The following is a 19,486-nucleotide window of genomic DNA, read 5'->3' on the forward strand; positions in this document are numbered from 1 at the left end:
AAGCAACACTGTCATTTCATCTAGATACGTTCTTTCAGATCCAGATGTTCCATTGCCTTCCCCTCACACTGCTAATTCCAGACAATTCTAACAGATAAGTATTTTCAAATATATCTGCTTCAGGTCAAACTCCCTTGAGTGGCTTGCCCTGCCCATTTAGTTTACATTACAGTGATCATCAATTCTGCCTGAACAGATTTTGGAAAAACTCTGATACAAAGCACTAATACTCAATGGAGACATAGTTGCAAGGAAGTCAGAAAAAACAATCTCTGTTAGTACAGTTTTGTGCAAAGAAAGAAAAAAGGGAGGTCAACCAGCAACAACACTTACCTCTTGTTCTGAGAAACCTAAATACTAACAATGCCTTTAGCACAGAGCCTGCTGTATGTTGCATGCACAGCAAAGCACAGTGAAGTTCTCCTTTTACTCCAAGACACTATGAACCAAATGCAGGGTTATCTGTGTCAGAAAGGATAAAGCTGCTCCTAACTTCGAAAAAAATATTAAACATTTGGGCTTTGATGTCAATGAGCTGCATGCCACACACACAAGCTCAGTTTGACTGCTGAAGTCTAGATACACATATGATTCACATTCTGCATTCAGAACATTAGAGATAACCGAGAGACACTCTGCTCCGACAAGGCCAAACTAAAGCAGAATTACAAGAGCATCTCTCTTCGTTTTTAGCTGCTAAGCAGACTGATCCCTACGTCTATATCTACGAAGCCGGCCGTGAAGCAGATGAGGCCGGGAGGGCACCGCCACGTCCCGCGCGCCGAGGCCGAGGCAGACGCGGTGCCGCCAGTCCATCCGTGCACCAAGGGCCTTCTCGGCCTAGAGTGCTGGAGCGCCGGACCCGCCCGGGGCAGCAGGAGGCGCAGAAACGCGCAACCCTGGGGCTGCGCATCTCCCACCGCGCCCTCACCTGCACACACGCGCGTGCAGCCCGGCCCTGCCCGCCCCGGCCAGGCCCGCGGAGCAACGGCGGCCTCGGCGGTGGGCCGGGCCGGGCCGCGGGGCTCAGCCACCCCAGGCCGCGGGAGTCTGGGGGCGGGGGCCTGCGGTAGGACAGAGGGGGGATGGGGGGTGCCGCGTTACCTCGGCGTGGCTCCGAAAGAAAATCCCCCGCCCCCGCCTCCTCCTGCTCCGGCGGCGGCGGCCGCCGCGGAGCCCAGGGTCCCCGTGCCGAAGGAAAAGCCCGCAGACATTGCGGCAGCAGCGGGAACGGCCGGAGAGTGGGGCTGGAAGGCGGCAGCGGGGGCCGGGGAAGAGCGGCGGGAGCGGCGGCCTCCTCAGGAGCGGCGGGGGCGGCTGCCTCAGCGCCGCATCCCGCCCGGCGGCAACTTCGAACCGAGCGGCGGCAGCGAGCGCGCGGGCACCAGCCACGCTCCCTACGCGCGCCCGCCGCAGTGCACGACGGGAGGGCGTCACAGCCGCGTCACGCGCCGGCCCTTAAAGCGACAGTAACGCGCGAGGTGCGGCCGGGGCTGCTGGTGCAAACGGCCGAGAGCGTCCGGCGTTGGAGGGTCCCAGAGTTTAAAACGCGGAAGCACCGGCGGCTGAAGCCGAGGGGAGGCTGCGGCCCTCACGGGCGCACAACGTGCGGCGGCTGTTCGGTGCCGCCCTTGCCGGGTTCCCGGCCGGGGCACAGCCGTGCAGGCAGAGCGGAGATAAGGGACAGGGTTTCCCAGCAAGGCGCCCGGGAGGGAAGCAGCCCCCCCCCCCCGAGCCGTGCGCCTGGCCGGGCGCTGGCCCGGCAGCCTTTCTGAAGGCTCTGCGGTGCCTACCTGCCCGGTTGGTTCCAGTGCCCTTCTCGATGCCCGCAGGGGCAGGACAGGCTGTGGTACCGCAAAGGTCACCTCCGGGGACAGGCCAGGAAGCAGGAAACCAGCTCAAAATCCAACTCAAATTCCATGGAGACCCCAAAACTCAGTTTCAGGCTGAACCTGGGCTCTCAGCCAGCACAATGGCACATGGCTCCTGTCTGCCTCTCCAGTGACCCATTGGTTCCTAACGCTGTCGTACAAACCTGAATGTCACACACTCGATTATTAATTGCTGCCCATGTTTACCACACAAATTACTACTCCCGTTTTCCCTACCAGGTGCTACTTCACCTACACAGACCACATGAAGCTGTGGAAGTGGTTCCACTCCCTGCCCTGACCAGTCACCAGATCACAACATGTCTCTCATATAAAACTGGGGAACTTTAAGAAGCCACAGCTGAAATGCAGGGTGTTAGAGCGAGATAAGGACTTAGCAAAACCAGTCGATTCAATGTGAATCACGCTAAGCCATTTATTACAGAAACAAGTCTCCTTATATACGTAACTATATTCTAATCACGCGTCCACGCTCCAAGCATGGATTCGCTAAATGAGTATCGTGGGCTGTCCGTGCTCTGGAGTCTCACTGATGATATGTCCGATGATTCACGCCACGCCAGGACCCCGCTGATTGAGGAACGCCCCTCTTTCTCACAGCAGACTCTGTTCTCAGCTTCTCGAAGAGGCCTTGAGATTCCTTTGAGCCTGACTAATTCAGCAACAGGTCTTTATCTATCAAGACCCCTCCACACTTCCCCCTTTCTTTTCCTGAATTAGTCAGGCCCCTTAAACCGCACAGTGCATCATTTTTGAAATATACTGCAACATAGAACACGTGATTAACAACATAATTACAATTACATATAATGCAGTTAAACCTTACTTAATAAGATCAAACTACTACCTGCCTATTCTTAAAACCTTAATTCCATTATAACAACCTTATCAACACACTATTTTAATAGATTCAAAATAACCAGACAAGTTAATACAATATATTCTCTTAAATTCCTAAAAGATCTATAACTGCGCAGTTTATAGGGTAACATACTTAATACCATCAGTATATACTAATAATTGAATTAATATCTTAAAAGTTATCTTAACCTATTTAAAAGATCAGTAGCTTAACCTTAATATCCCTTCTAAAACTTTATCAGTTGCTAAACTTAGATTACTATGGTAGAGATATCTCATAATTTTACCTTATCTATGCATTAACTATCTAATCATAATATCACCCTTTTGGATCTCCTGCTGATTGTTCAAATTGCCATTCTCCACAGAAGGTACACCACCTGCTTGCTAATAGGCTTCTAGATCACCAGGTCTGCGAGCATCTGTAACCCTGAATTAGGATCCATGGTATACATCTGAATCAGTCCTCACAACTTATCTCCCTCCTGTGCATCCGTTGAATCTTTGTTGAATCCACTTCAATCCTCGGCCTGTAATGACACAAACATAACCTTTTCCCCAGGTTATCAATTGATGTGGCCTTTTCCATTGACTAGTGATTTGACCATAACTAATGTAGGTTCTTACTGATTTAGCATGGTTTTGGGTCATACTTGCAAAGTATTTCATCACATACAATGCTTTTGACAATTGGTTTTGTGGTGTTTCCCCTACTTCCCCCCTTCTTTTTTAAAATAAACAAACAAACAAAAAAGGTTCAGAACCAGATACGTGTGTTAGATCTTGACTACGTACTCAAAGTCACAAATCAAATTTAGAGGTTCCTCCTTAAAAAGCTCTAAGTAATTTAAAGCTGTGCCAAGTTCTGCTAATTGGGTTGAACCTTCAATCATTTTTACAGAATGATGCCAATTGTTATCTCCACACCAAACCAGTACAGCTTTATGAGACTTCCCAGAATCATCAACAAAAACTTTGCAAGTATGTAAGATCAGACCAAATACAAGTATGGCCTATGACCTGATGTTAAAGACTTGCAGGTTCTGCATCAATTTACATTTAGGCATGCCAAAAGCTGTGCTGTTAAGAAAACCAGCTAGTGCAATTTATAAAGACATAGATTACAAATAAAAAATCAGAATTAAATTTCACAAATGGTACATATATGACAAAAGGATCATGGCCTATTAAGACTTAAATTCATTCCCTGCATTTTCTTGATCAGAGTGACAATTGGTATATAACAGTCAGTATATCAGTTTGCTAGCAATCTCATCATACTGTCCCACAATAGCCACAGGTTGTTTCTATGTTGTAGCTATAGACAAATCTGCAAGTCCAATCGAATGCAGTCAGCCTGTAAGGTTGTCATAAATTCATTCCTCAAAGTTTCTAACTCCATTTTGGCTGTCATATTTATTGGATATTGTTTTGCCTTACCGGATCGAAGTCCTGTTTCAGATCTATCAGTGTAGAATTTGCTTTATCGAAACATTGGCTGTTAATACTAGTGGAAATACAGCATTTGAGATTTCCTTGGAGATTTCTCACTTGCAGCAAGCAGATCTGCACCATCCCAGCAGCTTCTTGTAGGCCATGCAACTAAACAGAATTCTCAGAAAACGTTATTTGAGCTTAATTTACTTAACAAATCTTAACCTAAGAGAGGTATAGGACTTTCTGGCAACTATAAGAATTTATGTATTAAAACTTTGTTCCAAATTTGGCATTCTATTGGTCTCAAAAAATGGCCTTTCTTTCGTTCTTTCCCATGACCTCAAAAGCTAGCATGGTGAATTTACTAAGAAGTCTCTTACAACTAATTACCACAGAATAAGTCTATCAACAAATTTTTGGTTTAATTTTCCAGTTTCATTAGAACTATGGGTCTGCTAAGGATGCCTTTAAACTTCACCCTCGGACTGCTCCATTCAGTATTACATCGCTGCAGTAGGGGGGAGAGAAAACCCCCCTTTCACTGCTTTAAAAGCAGGCAGCCAGGTTTTTCCATTTTTGTTTTTCTTTCTCTTCGTGCTGCAGTTTAGAGATAACCAAGGTCACGCAGCTGGCATAATGGCTGGTACGAAGTGGGAGGCTCTGGGAAACTTCTCAGTTACAATGAGCTGCACACAGGCCTGGGATGTTTTGGTCTTTTGTTTTCCCATTTCATTCCAGCCATAATACACTTTATATGCAATTTCAAGTAGCTCAACAATAGTTACATTCCTTAGCTCCATTTACCTTTTACAATTTAGAGATGTCAAAAAACAGTATAAACCAGTATAATAAACATCAATCCATTATTCTATTTTCTTAAATCTAAATCAGTTAATATTCTAGCAACTTTTAAATACAACCTCTTCTAAATTCACATTTATCATAGCATTTTAACAATTTAAATGCTTTTCTAACAATATAAGCAATTACTCTAATGTGTAAGGATGCATCCTAAGGGGGAGCAAGGTGGAATTTTAGCAGTGGAACCGGTTCCCATTTTGTAATTATCTCCCCAGAAAAGATTCTTTTGGTACCAAATATGAATATGCAAACCAAAATACTGAGCTCAGATGTGAAAACCAAATACCCAGTTCAAATATGCAGATGGATCACAGTCACACTAATTTAAGACAATATCTCAATTTTTGCATTGCACCTTTGGGCTGCCTACTGCTCAGCCAGGTGGAGGTACCTCTGGGTCTCCCTGACAAAAAGAGTCAGCGCGCGCTGAAGCTCCATCAGCCCCCCCGCCGGACTGAGCAAGGCCATCTTTTTTGCTTTGTTTTGTTTTCAGTGTCTCATCTGGTGCGCTACAACTGTTATTCCAAAACCTGGATTCTTTACTTGATGTGCATACGAAAAAGCCAAATTTAGTGCACCGACATGAGAGACAGCCTGTCACAGAGTTGCGCAAGTCTGAATGCTGGAATAAAGCTAGCATGCTGGAGAGAAAAATAACAGCTACCACACGCAAAATTTTACGATCACATTCACGCAGTAAAGAACTAAATTACTCATGATCTTCTGAATTATCACAAAATGCACATTTTGAGTCAACGGAGTCTCATGATTTAACAGACTGTGAACTTATCGTACCATATAGCACAGACCTACCAAAATTGCAACATACTTAAACAGATACCCACAAAGAAAACAGGTTAATAAGGAAAGAATCTTGCAGACTTTAACAAGTTTTGTGACCTGTGTGTTATCAGTTAACTCTCTCAGCTTGTTGAAGTTCAAATCGCCCTGCCTGTAAAACTGTCTGAAATGATTTAATGATTTCTTGTAGAGATTTATTTTGTCCTGCTCTGCTGGCCTCAAAAACAACATTAATTGCAACAAGATTCTATTCTCTGGACACTTAGCAGCCAACACTGATTTCAATATTTAACAAGATCTTCATTCCTTATAATTCCGAGTGCTTTCCCAAGTTTTAAAACACCTCCCAATAGTGATTTTTTAGGAACACAACTGAAAACAATTATTCCTGACCCCATCTTGCAAGTAAAAACCTTTAGAACAGGGAGGGAGGGAGGGAGGGGGGGTGAAGGGGAGGGGAGGAGGGGGGAACGCACAGGTCTGCTTGAAAACAACTCACATTCCTGACAAGCTGCTTGATTTTCAGAGAGGCAATACACAGGAGCACATAATATGTACTGTAAAACTTGCAAATAACATGTTGATAGCAAACATTAGATTCTCTACTGCTAATCTCAACACTCGTGCTTCCTTAGCTTCTAAGTTTTCAACCTGCTTACTGATGGCCTCTTGAAGATAGTCAATAAATTGCATGTAATTCTCATTGGGACCCTGATTAACAGTTGCAAATTATTTGGCTGTTTTGTTGGTTTCAGACACCTCTCTCATAGCTTGATATGCAAGATCTGTTGACTACCTCAGGATTTCAGAAATTTATTGTGTCTGTAGTTGCAGTGTGTCAATTAGTGTCTCTTCCAGGAGTTGTGGGATACCTGCCCCTTTCAAAGAATCCACATTGTTCTGTCCTAAATGATCTATAGCTGTTACATTTCACAGTTCTTTTGCCCAGTTCTCATCCGGCGACTCCTTCTGCTCTTTCGTAGGAGTTAGAGGGTTGGAAGACAGTAAAAGCAGATTGGTAAAATTGGTAAAAGGACTGATAGTACACTTGTTTACGACTTTAGCATTCTCATCTGTCACAGGTTCTTTGAGCAAGTTGTCTGACTCCAATCCTCTGGACTTGCTGTTCTCACCAGGGTTAGATGACGGTACAGGAGGCCACCCGCTCGGCATTTTTCCTCCCCCCGCCCCAGACTGCTGTATCATCGGGGGGACGGCACAACGGGGGATGGAGTGGGGAGGGGGTCAAAAAACACGATCCGGGTAAACTTCACAGTCATTTTTAGGTTTGTTATCAGGCTGCAACGCTGGAAAAATTCTGGCAACGGTAGCCCGCTCGGCCTTAAAGTCTTTTAAGGTGGAAATTTTAAGCTTCTATGTAGTAACTAATGACTTATTTTCTTTATCATCTCCATTGTTGACCTTATTCCATAATTTCTGCCCTTTATCATTCCAAAGTTAACGTTTAAAAGCCTTCTCATTTTCTCCCGGGTAGCCATTAATTCTGTACCGAATTAATAGTCTGCATATGTTACTTTCTTCTTATTTAAGTCCTCTCATAGAGAGAATAGGCAGGAGGAGTTTAACTATGGCTTCTTCCTCAAAGGATTTATTTTGCCCCATAACTTCACTCTCCCCTCCTCCCGCTCCCAGCCGCTCACCCTTTACGGTGACTTCTTCAATTAACGCGGAGCGTCCTTACCCTCCGCCCGGTTTTCAGTCCAGCTGATCCGCCTCCGGCTGGGCCGCTCTAGGGCTTTTCCCCAACTTCAGTGGTACGCCGTTCAGAGTATCACGTCGGGGTCACCATTTGTTAGAGCGAGATAAGGACTTAGCAAAACCAGTCGATTCAATGTGAATCACGCTAAGCCATTTATTACAGAAACAAGTCTCCATATACGTAACTATATTCTAATCACGCGTCCACGCTCCAAGCATGGATTCGCTAAATGAGTATCGTGGGCTGCCCGTGCTCTGGAGTCTCACTGATGATATGTCCGATGATTCACGCCACGCCAGGACCCCGCTGATTGAGGAACGCCCCTCTTTCTCACAGCAGACTCTGTTCTCAGCTTCTCGAAGAGGCCTTGAGATTCCTTTGAGCCTGACTAATTCAGCAACAGGTCTTTATCTATCAAGACCCCTCCACAGCAGGGTAGTTTCTCAGAGTATCCTACACGCCACATTTGCTCAGGAGAAGGCATTACTAGACTTTTAAAAATCTACCTCATAGTCTAGATGACTCATAGTGCTATGAAAGGTTTTATACAGTTACCTCTGGAGTTTCTCAAAACACTCCAAACAACACAAAATCCTCTGCGTTCTGCTGCTCAGTGCTGTGACTGCTGCAGAGTACGGATGGCTGACAGATGTTATCCACTGAAAAGATAACATCTTTGGGATTAGTGATCTGTGACTGGATTGCTGTCCTTTATACAAGGCAGAGCTCCAGGCATATAGTTATATGTAATTGTTGATGTTTAGTCCATATTTACTTACATATTGCACACCCGTGCCTATCTTTGAACATCTTAAAGACATGAAAGCCACAAAAGTGTGAAATGTTAAATGGAGTGACTTCCACAGAACCATTTGTCAATAAATTCTTCTGATCTGACAGGCCATGAAGTGACAAGATACATTGGCATAACAGGAAAAGGCGACCTGTCAAGTAAAGGGTGATGCCTTTGTAGTATGATTTTAACAACTGGTGACAGTCTATGAATGTCACTGCTCAAAAACTTCAAGAGCATTAAGTCTGTAGATTAGTACAAGAGGCTCATTTTGTAAAAAAAACTGGCCTACTTGTTTCTAATTTAGATAATAATAATGAAAACAGGAGGACATACAGCCCATTCTGCAACCTTTAAGCTAAATTTTATGATGTCTCTTAACTACTGTACAGCACACGCAGGATTTTTATGCACCAGCACCCACACAACTATGACACGGATGAGTCATTGCACTGTGCAGCTGTTACTTCGTTCTTGTACAGCATAAAACTCTAAACTGCTCAAACACACTTTACCAGTTCTTACTTCAGTAAGGCCTTTGACATAGTCTCCCAGAAGTTCCCCACGGAGATGCTGTTGATGGGCAGTGGGTTGGATGGGTTGGATGGGCAGTGAGGTGGATTGAAGCCTGTCTGAACAGCCCACAGGGAGGTGATCCGCGGCACAAAGCCTAGCTGGAGGCCAGTAGGGACCCAGGGGTCAATAGTGGGTCCAGTCCTGTTTAACATCTTCACTAATGACCTGGATGATGGGGCAGAGTGCACCCTCAGCACATTTGCTGAAGACACCCAACTGGGAGGAGTGGCTGGTATGCCAGAGGGTTGTGCTGCCATCCAGAAGGACCTCGACAGGCTGGAGAAATGGGCTGACAGGAACCTCATGAAGTTCAACAAGGAAAAGTGCAAAGTCCTGCACCGGTGCAGAAACAACCCCAGGTACAAGATATATGTTCAGGGTCACCCAACAAGAAAGCAGCTTGTCCAAAAAGGACATGGGGGTCCTGACAGATGCCAAGTTGAGCATCAGCCAGCAACTGACCCTTGATGCAAAGAAGGTGAATGGCACCTTGGGCTGCATCAGGCAGTATTGCCAGCAGGTCAAGGGAGGGGATCCTTCCCCTCTACTCAGCACTGGTGAGGCCACACCTTTGTGTACTTGACTGGAGCACCTCTCCTCTGAGGAAAGGCTGAGAGGGCTGGGACTGTTCAGCCTAGAGAAGAAAAGGCTCAGGGGAATCTTATAAATATATATAAATACCTGAGGGGAGGATGCAAAGAGGATGGAGCCAGAGTCTTTCCAGTAGTGCCCAGTGACAGGACCAGAGGCCATCGGCACAAGCTGAAACACAGGAAGCTCTGCCTGAACATCAGGAAACTCTTACTGTAAGAGTAACCAAGCGCTTAACAAGTTACCCAGAGAAGTGGTGGAGTCGCCGTCCTTGGTGATATTGAAAAGCTGCCTGGACATGGTCCTAGGCAACTGGCTCTGGGTGGCCTTGCTTAAACAGGGAATTGGACCAGATACCTCTGATAAGAGGAACAAAAATCTTTTAGAAACCCCTAGGCATAACGTAGCATGACCAGGCATAATGTAACAGAAACCTAACAGAGAAACAATAGCTCTTTAGAGACTGGACATGAAGCAAAGCAGGATGTCCTTGGCTTGCAAGCTGGGAAAGCAGAATATTCCACTAATTGAAAAAAGAGCTACATATCTTTTGTTGAGTAGCAGCACAAAATAACAATATGCATGCTCAAGAAATTAGGTCAAGAAGCTGACACCGGAGGGCACCAGGCTGTGAGGACCACCGGGGACCGCCAGAGACCCCGATGAAGACACTCGAATACCAAAGGTGGACTTCCAGTAAAAGGCGGGGTTATGTAAGTAATTTATGTTTAATGCATTTTAACTAAGTGGTAGAAATAAATGAATATGCAATAGGTATATGTCATAAATACCAAGAAGTGCGAATCACGATTAGAGGAACAATCCTCCAGGCATCTGGTGTGGTGTAATGAAAGTGCCTGTTTTTTAACACTTTCAAAACAGTGCTTTTCCCCGAATTTTCGGTATCACCTCCAGAGGCTCCTTCCCACCTCAGCCCCTCTGTGACTTTGTGATACTACAACAAAAAGGACACTCTTTCAGGAGTCTCCCCGTTTGCGAGACTCGAGAAGACTCTTCTGTAGAGCACTGCGGGACACAGCGTGGCCGGGTTTCCCTGCCAGCCCGTCCCGACGGCCACAGCCTGACACTCGCCACAGCGGCCGCCCCTCCGCCGCCCCCGGACATGGCACCGCCTCCCTGCGCCTGGGTTCTCCCCATCGCGCATGCGCTCTGCCCATAATGCGGCGGAGACCTAGTGTCGCCCACCCGTCTGTAGGGGGCGCTGTAGGGCGGCAGCTCCTTGCTTCGCCCCGCCCCAGCGTCCGCCCCGCCCCGGAAGCGTTTCCAGGTGACGGCCGCCCCGGCAACATCAGGGCGGGCGGTGGCCACCGGCCGCAGTGGCTGAGGGGTCCCGCTATGGAGCACATCCGCACCACCAAGGTATCCTGCTTCAGCCTTCCTCTGCCGGGCGGGGCGGCCAGCAGAGGAGCGGCAGCATTGCCGGTGCTGCGCCGGGAGCTGCGGGGCGTGGAGGGCCTGTTTGGCTCGGCAGTCCCTGCCCCGCTGCTGTCAGCTGAGGGCCGGGGTGATGTTGTCCTTCTTTTCCTCCTTCCATTTTGTAGCTGGTGCTTTCAGCTCGGGGTGGCCACGGGCGCCCGAGGGGCGGGCGATGGGGCTGTCTGGCTCGGGCGGTTCCCGGCTCAGGCTGTTCCTGGTGGGCAGGGCCGGCCTGGGGCGCTTCTCGGCTGAGCCCCCTCCGAGCCGAGGGCCTGGAAGGGGTAAGACTCCCGTGGGGAGCCCCGTGCGTGCCGCCGCGCGGGAGTGAACCGTCAGCTGAGATCGGGGAGGCGGGAAGGGCTGTGCGGGTGTGGCCGGGGTTGTGGGGCAGGAGCAAGAGCAGCCGGCTGGGAGCGGGTTGTAGCCGGGTTTTATGCTCGGGGTGCGGTTCTCTGCAGCTTCTTCTAGCTTTGGAGGCAAATCAGTTGTAAAAAACAACACTGTTTTGTTTTTGTTTTGTTTTTTTCTTCCTTTTAAGGATTCTGGTGTGTGTTGTTAGGAATGCAAACGTATCAGTATATGTGCAGTGTGTTAGGCCACTCAAACTAGCTAGGCTGCAGTTGACATTTTAGACTTTTTTGATTTTTTTTTTTAATTTTTAATTTGTTAGTTTGTTCTCTATAATGAAGATGTAAAATAGAGATTTATTTAAGTCTTTATTAGTTTTGAAAATAATTTTAAAGTTTTTAAAGTTACAGCTTTTATAGGATAACATTTCCAACAGTATTTTTCTCACCTTGCTCCTCAGCCCTGACTGCAAGGTCTGCTGAAAAAAGCTACCTCTCTCTGTTGTGTCCTGGAAATAGTCAAATCATCAGTTCTCTGGCAGTCTGACTTCAACCTGGATTTATAGATCTCTGGAGAAAAAGAGTGGTCATGTTTTGTCTCCAAACAGTAGATTTATAACAAATAATTATATAAAGGAACAAGCTTTTAATTTGGGGGTGTAATATCTTTTACATATTTTATATAATTTTATATAAAATGTGTATGACTGGTTCTATTTTTCATATATATTTGTGTGTGTATATATGAAACAGGAGGAAGGTCTCTGTTGAAGCTACTGTTAGTGACACTTTGGTTTACTGGATGGAATAATCTTGCACCAAGCTGACAGGTTGGAGATGAGGTTTCTTTATCAGCCTATTTACTTATAAACACAAAACTACTTTTTTTGGAACTGAATGTTTTATTGTTTACAGTCAATAGCTAATTTCAAAATAAAAACCAGACTAAAACCAAAGTGTCTTGGTGATCTCAGTAGCTGTTTAAGTTTCAAACCCGAAATTGAGACTAGAAAGGCTACAGGTCACTGACTTCTTGGCATTTGCAAGTGATTGTGTTTTTGCATGTTTTTGGGCACCTGCTAGGAAAAAAATACTTCATGTACTAATGACCGAGGAGAGAAACAAGCTCTGAACACAACTTGTAAGATACAAGCCTTACTACTTAAAGCAATTGTTTTCATAATTCATACAAAAAAAAAATCCATTTAAAAAAATAACAGTTTGGTGGCTAGAAGTAGCATAAGGTTTTGGTTATAACTGTGATGTTTGCTTAGCTTTTTGTGAGCTATTGGTTTATTGAATATCTGGGTGGATTAAAATGCATATATGCTAGATGGTAGTAATTATGGGTATTACAGTTATATAAAGCAAGAAAACTACAGCTTCACTGTGGGCCTTACAAGTTCAGTGCATGTATAGGTTCAAGTTGGATCTCATTCCAGCTGTTTTGAAACATATCTACTTCTTCCAAACTAACAGCATTTTGTTTGTTTGTTTCAATTTGTTTTATTAAAGCAATAGTGAAATAAGCTTGAAATAACAATGCAGTCTTGCACAAATTAATTGCTGTTCAGGGAAGCTGTCAGTCCTAGGAGAAGGTGATGAAATAAGGTTTATTCCCTCTCAAACTTCAGTTTGCTGGAAATATTGGGGTTAAAATTGTCTTGGAATGGTCAGCACCACTACCTGAAATCAAATTTAGCTTTTTGTGATATTAAACTGTTCAGCAGGTTTACATTGAATGAAGAAGTGAAGTAAACTTAAAAAAACCCCAAACTTCTGTTTGCCAATGTGTACTTAAATAACAACAAATGATGAAAACCACTTTACAATATATCATAAGTGGTGTTGGGGGGAAATTACATATAAGAATATTATGGTTTTGCAGTGAAGCTTTAGAACTAAGATGTTCTTAAAATATTTTAAAGCAAAGCTTAGTGGAAAATATTGGAGCTCCTTCAGTCAAGTCTGCTTGTATCTTTTAAGTCAAATCTGGTTTAGTGAAAATTTCCATCTCTACTGAAGATAGAAGGGAAAACTCCTTTTGATTTCAGTGAATGCCATACAAGGTTGTAATAAAAGGGTCTTTGAATGATATACTGTAATTGTTTTTGTCTTGGTTTAATTTTTCTTCAGCTTTTTTTAATGCAAGACTTCAGAGCTATAGTTTCAGCCTTCCTTTCTGTTCCAACTTGTCAGCTATATTGAAACACTTATTTGTGTGGTTGGTTTTGTTGTTGTTGTTTGGGTTTTTTGTTGGTTTGTTTTATTTTTTTAAATCTCTCCTTTAATCAGCAACTCCTAGTTCTCATAAACTGTCTGGTGATGCTTTCACTGTAAATACTCTATTGAGGTAGCTGTTGAAATTCTTATTGGTTTAAAATCTCCCTGATTTGTTAGTGCTAGCTACTGTCAGAATATCACTGTTGACTACTTAAATGATCTCTTTTTTACAGATATACTAAAACTCAATAGCAGTCTTCAGTCTCTTAATCTGTGAACACATTATCTTTAAAACTGCTAATTGACCAGTTTTTTGTAACCAAGGATTTGCCAAACTCTGCAATGAAAAAGCAAAGAAAAGTGTCTGTTTTGCTGAGACCCAATTAGAGCTGGTTGAGTCAAGTTTAAATGAACATGCCATCTCTGGAGGCTGTATCTAAATTATATTTCAGTTGTCTTTAAGAAAAGTATGTGAAGCATTTAGCTTTCAGTATTGTCGAAGACCACCTATGTAAGAGGAAGCTGGAGCACTAATACCTGTCTTCATCTAAGGTAGACATACAGCTTTGAGAACACATCTTTTGTGATGTGGAGAAGCATGTAAATTAGCATGCAGGATATTGTTAGTTACTGTGACAAAACTGGAACAGTTTCTATGTCCTTCTCTGTTTGCTGGGGAGGTACAGTGGCAGATACTGAGCAGTTGCTGCTGCAGAACTGCCTAAAATGAATTATCTGTTTTGGCTGTGCTATATTGATTTATGCAACTCTGTATCTGAGCACTGATACTGTGCTGGTCACATCTTAATGTTTTTTGAGGTACTGACACATGTAGGTTTCTTTTTTTTCTTTCTAAACTGAAATCTAGAATTTTATATGTATTAAATTGCTTTTCTAACTTTCAAACACAAAATTAGGCCTTCCTATATTATAAGAAATACCTGAATTGAAAAGGCAAATTTTAGTGCTTTATATGTGGTTTTAGTAGACGAGTAAGTTTGTACATATGAAGTAAGCAGCTGAACATCGATATGGTAGATGTGGGCTCTTCTAGTCACCCCTTCTAGGTGTTGGTGTTGCTGGTGTGGAAGACTTTGGAGTTCTGCCGTGTATTCAGTGGCAGTAGCATCAAGCCGCAAGTATACGAGCCTTAACTTGGTGCTAATGAGGCAGTGCTGCCAAGAAAAAGGAGATAAGGCATTCAGTTTTCCTTTCCTCTTGCTGCACACAAAATCATGTAATGTTTGCTTTAAATACAGCAAACTGTGGAGCTCATGAAATTATGAGCAGCAGAGAAAATTCAGGGTATCTAGAAATCACTGTATTTGAAATGTTTTTCCATAGGATTGAGATAAGTGTTAATGTTATTCAGGAGGAGGAAGCTGCCCTTGCAAGACTCAAGATTGAAATATCTGATCCAAATGCCAGCACAATCCTTCAATTCCTAGGAGATTGTTATAATTATAACACGTGCACTTAATTAGAATTTATTTTGATTGAGGTGAAGTTACGATGATCTGAATTTTTAAAGTTGGAGATGATATAAAAGACAATAGATACCTAAAAGTGAAGTCAGGAGGGCATAATCTTTATAGCTTTGAGTCTGCAAACAGCTGACGAAGCATGCTGCTGAGATCAGCTTTTAATTCAGTGCTGGCATCTCAGTAACAGGAAATTGTTAGTGTGTGTGTTTGCTCTACTTTGGGGATGCAGTCTAAAAGCTTAGTAATTCGTTGTTCTTACTGTTTTTTTTTGTTTGTTTTTTTTTTTTTTAAGAAAAATCAGGGTATCAAGTTTACTAATAAATAACCGTAGTAGCTATGTATATCGAGTAAGTATTCTGATGAGCCTAACCTTGTACCTTCATTATGCACTTTTGTATTGAAACAGCATATTTTAACTAGTCAGTCTTCTCAAAGCTTATGTGACCACCAGTGTGTTCTTAATAGTTTGGCCTGAATGGCCTTGTGTGCTGTGTTATGTTGTCTACCACTTTCAAAATCATTGCACAAACTGACAAAGCTTTTGAAGTTAGGATTCCAAGTTCTGCAAAAAACCCCATTAATTTTGTTCCCCCTCCCTTCTTTTTCTTACAGGTGGAACAAGTGAAATTGCTAGATAGGTTCAGCATGAGCAATAAGTCAGTGACGGGAACACTGTACCTCACAGCAACTCATCTGTTATTCATAGATTCAAGCCAGAGAGAAACTTGGGTAAGGATAAAGAATACTTGTGGCTCAAAAGCATAGGTTCTTCAGATGCATTTGTTCTTCCTGATCTAAGGTTGAATTTGTTTACTAAAATGTTAATCCAAGGTATAAGTTATACTACATGTTCTCCTTGTTCATGGTACCATAATAAGTTAATGATTTGCAGATTGTATTCTTGCATGACACTGCTGCAGTTGAAATCAGGTAGTGTTGAAAATGTTCACTTGTTTTCAAGCTGCTGCAATTTCTTCTATAACCTTCACTTACATTGCTGAGTGAATGTGGTTGTTTTCTTTAACCAACTGACTTCCACTGCAGTTCAGAGGCAGAAGCAGGAGACTTCTAAATAGTTTAAGCATCAGGTTTAGAATTTCTGTGTTAACTTACATTGTATTTAGATCCTGCATAGGTTAAATGAGAAAGCAAAATCCAAAGATCCAGGTTTTGGTGACATTGGAGATCCTGTGCCCTTTTTCAGAGTAGTAAGCAGTTGTTTCTTCCCAAGTGTTCATGTCTGGAATAAAATAATTGAGAAGGGGCTACAGCTTCTTGGTCACCACTACCAATGTTGTACAATCAAAGTTGGCTAGTGCAGCAATTCCTGTTAGTTTTTCTGCTCAGTGCCCTGGTGTCACTCATGTGAACATGGAGTTCTGGCTTCCACTCTAGCCCAGCTACCTGAGTTCAGTGCCTTAAGTCTGTCACCGTCCAGGGTGAAGTCTCATTTCCTTGGGTGTGGTTATCTTTTTTTTTTCTCTAAGTACATTTTTCGGGATTACACTTAATCCTGTATCCTCATTATCTTCCTAGAAACCTCATGGTGCTTTCAGTAAAAGTTATTTTCCTGTGATTTGTTCTTGGATACACTGTGCAATTTTGTACAAACCAAACTGGTATCCTTTCATACAAAATGGCTTACTGGGGAGAACATGATTTGGAAGCATTACTTGTGCACTATGATAGAAGGTTCAATTTCCCCCCAAATTAAACCTATACTACTGCATTTTTGTGATGATAATGCAAATGCCAAGTATAATTATGATAATGTCTCTAAGATATAGTCTTTGTAAATGCATATTTGGCAGCACAGTTTTCAGATGTCTGATTCTGATCAATATTTAAAAGGAGATGATTGCTTCAGGGAGGTAATTGAAGTGCTATCAAGAACATCTTGTTCAGTTGAGGTAAGGCATCTGTGGCTTTCTTCCCATGGTTGAACAACTGTTACCTTCCCATGTATTCTCCTAAATTTTGTGTAGATTTGCCACGCAGATGCATCTATGGAGAGCTGTTGTATATTCATTACTGTGACAGTTTGCTGTTAAAGTGGTTGAAAGGCATTTAGTTAGACTGTCATGTCTACATAACACAGTGGGTAACACAGGAGATGTTTTTCCTGTCTCCTGTTCGTTCAGTAGATGTTAAATACTGGAATTCTAAAATCTTCAGCATCTTCTGTATCTTTCATACATTGAGTTGCTTTCCCTGACTTGCTTTATTTTGCCTGAAAATTCTGAAGTATGTTCCTGTAGATCCTTAAAAAAGTTAGATGTATGCTTGTTGATTAGCAAAGTTCTAGGAGTGAACAACTGTAGTGGGGTTTAACTTCTCACTTTTGCATTTACGATATTTGCTGTTCCTTACAAACATTAGGTAACACTTCAAAATGTGAAGGAAGAGAATAAATTTTGACAAATCATGGTATCCTGACCAAAACGCCTGTCTTGGGTTTCTTCTTCTAAATGCATTTATTTTTATAACTGATTGACCAAATTAGTCAAAATACATATTCAGCATCACTTAATGTCCTGTATGTGCTCTTGTAAATAGTATGCTGTCCTCATTTTTCATCAGCCTACTTATGATGTGAGTTATTGTGTGCCACAGATATTACATCATCACATCGCTGTGGTGGAGAAACTTCCCTTGACTACTTTTGGCTGCCCCCTTGTCATCCAGTGCAAGAACTTCAGGATAGTTCACTTTGTCATTCCCAGGGAGAGAGATTGTCATGACATTTATAACTCTTTGCTTCAGCTGTCAAGAACAGGTAATACTTATAACTATAAAAGACTTTGCAGTACATGCATGGATTGCAAGTTGGTAGGAGGCGCGGGGGGGAAATCTATGATTTTTCTATTTTGTTAAAACATGCATTATGTGGAAGTCTTTTAAATGGATTTGATACATAAAAGAATTTTAATGATTAAGTATTAACCTGCATACAAATTCAGAAGATGTGTCATCTGGCTTTTGTAGGTCACTGATATTTGCTAACAGAATGTGAGATTCCTGGGGTTATTTTTTTGTGTGTATTTTTAATTTTATCCCTGAAATTGTGAATATAAGTGTGTTTAGTCTTTCTTAACTGGTGTGTTCCACAGATAAATTGCTACTAAGCAAATACTGCCTTATTACTGATTTCATTCAGTTTCAAAACTTAGCTCTAAGTTTTGATGCTAATATAGCAATACTAATTCAGCTTTACAAGATGCTCTTGTCACATAGTATGTATGATCTTTTCTATTTTCTGCTTTGTGTTTATAACAATGTAAAATGTTGTCATGTGTGATGTGACTAGGGTATTATGAAAAACAAAATATTTTGAAAGCGCTTTTGCTTTACAGAAAGCTTTAACGCGTATTGCCTTTAAAGGTTAGTAGACATAAAATTCTGTACTTACATCCAAAAATAATTTGTTCTTTGAGCTCTTGTGAAGTCTTCTAACAATTCTGCCTTTAGTCATGTTTAGTTTTGTCTGTCTTCATATTCTGACTTCTGCTTTGCCTTCGTGGCTTTAGAAATGTCCCTGCTGAAATAGGTCAAGGACACTTGAGAAAGCTCTGATAACCTACCTTTAACTAAATATCTAATTGTATCAGTTAACTGTATGATAGTTGCAGAATAAATACTGCAAGAGTGTCAAGTATCTATTTAGTCTTGCTTCTGAGAATTTTGAAGCCTGAAACTTTCTCTGCAATTTGGGCTATTTCAAGAGTTGTCAACTGTGCTACCTTTCTTCACTTAGGCATTTTTGGGGATAACTCATTACTTAGTCATTTTCTTTACCTTTTTAGCAAAATATGAAGAACTGTATGCCTTCTCCTATAATCCAAAACAAAAAGAAACTGAGCGAGTCAAAGGTTGGGAACTCATCGATCTATCAGAAGAATATAAGAGAATGGGAGTGCCAAATGCTAACTGGCAGTTGTCCGATGCAAATCGTGATTATAAGGTAAGCGTGGTAATTGAAACGTGTCTTGTTTTGCATTTGTTTCTGCTTTATCATCTGACTCTAGTCCTATAGAAAACAGTCTAATACTATGAAGTAAACTGACTACAAGAAGGACATTGAGGTGCTGGAGTGTGTCCAAAGAAGGGTAATGAAGCTACTGAAGGGTCTGGAGCACAGGTCTTTTGAAGAGTGGCTGAGGGAACTAAGTTTGTTTAGCCTGGAGAAAAGGAGGCTGAGGGGAGACCTTATCACTCTCTACAGCTACCTCAAAGGAGGTTGTAGTATGGGGCACCTGTCTCTTTTCCCATGTAACACGCAATAGGAAAAGAGGAAGTGGCCTCAAGTTGCACCAGAAGAAGGCTCAGATTGTATATGAAGAAAAACGTCTTCACTGAAAGGGTTGTCAGGCATTGGAACAGACTGCCCAGGGAAGTGGTTGGGTTACCATCCCTGGAGGTGTTTAAAGGATGTGTAGATGAGGTTCTTGGGGACATAGTTTAGG

At 42.6% G+C, this 19,486-nt stretch overlaps 2 protein-coding genes across 4 annotated transcripts in view; one reads left to right on the forward strand and one right to left on the reverse strand.

Moving 5' to 3' along the window:
* Positions 1-1,419, reverse strand: part of NUP58 (nucleoporin 58) — a 39,813-nt gene extending 38,394 nt beyond the window's left edge. For all 3 annotated transcript variants that reach the window (XM_082069336.1, XM_082069335.1, XM_082069334.1), the window contains exon 1: positions 1,105-1,419. In XM_082069336.1, coding sequence (XP_081925462.1) covers positions 1,105-1,214 — 110 coding nt within the window. In that variant the 5' untranslated portion in view covers positions 1,215-1,419. The remainder of the gene's footprint in view (positions 1-1,104) is intronic.
* Positions 1,420-10,811: 9,392 nt separating this feature from the next.
* Positions 10,812-19,486, forward strand: part of MTMR6 (myotubularin related protein 6) — a 28,368-nt gene continuing 19,693 nt past the window's right edge. The window contains exons 1-4 of the mRNA XM_082044698.1: positions 10,812-10,912; positions 15,636-15,752; positions 17,637-17,799; positions 18,827-18,984. Coding sequence (XP_081900824.1) covers positions 10,889-10,912; positions 15,636-15,752; positions 17,637-17,799; positions 18,827-18,984 — 462 coding nt within the window. The 5' untranslated portion in view covers positions 10,812-10,888. The remainder of the gene's footprint in view (positions 10,913-15,635; positions 15,753-17,636; positions 17,800-18,826; positions 18,985-19,486) is intronic.

This window comes from Streptopelia decaocto (genome assembly GCF_964273445.1).
Source record: "Streptopelia decaocto genome assembly, chromosome: 1".
In the NCBI taxonomy this organism is placed as follows: Eukaryota; Metazoa; Chordata; class Aves; order Columbiformes; family Columbidae; genus Streptopelia; species Streptopelia decaocto.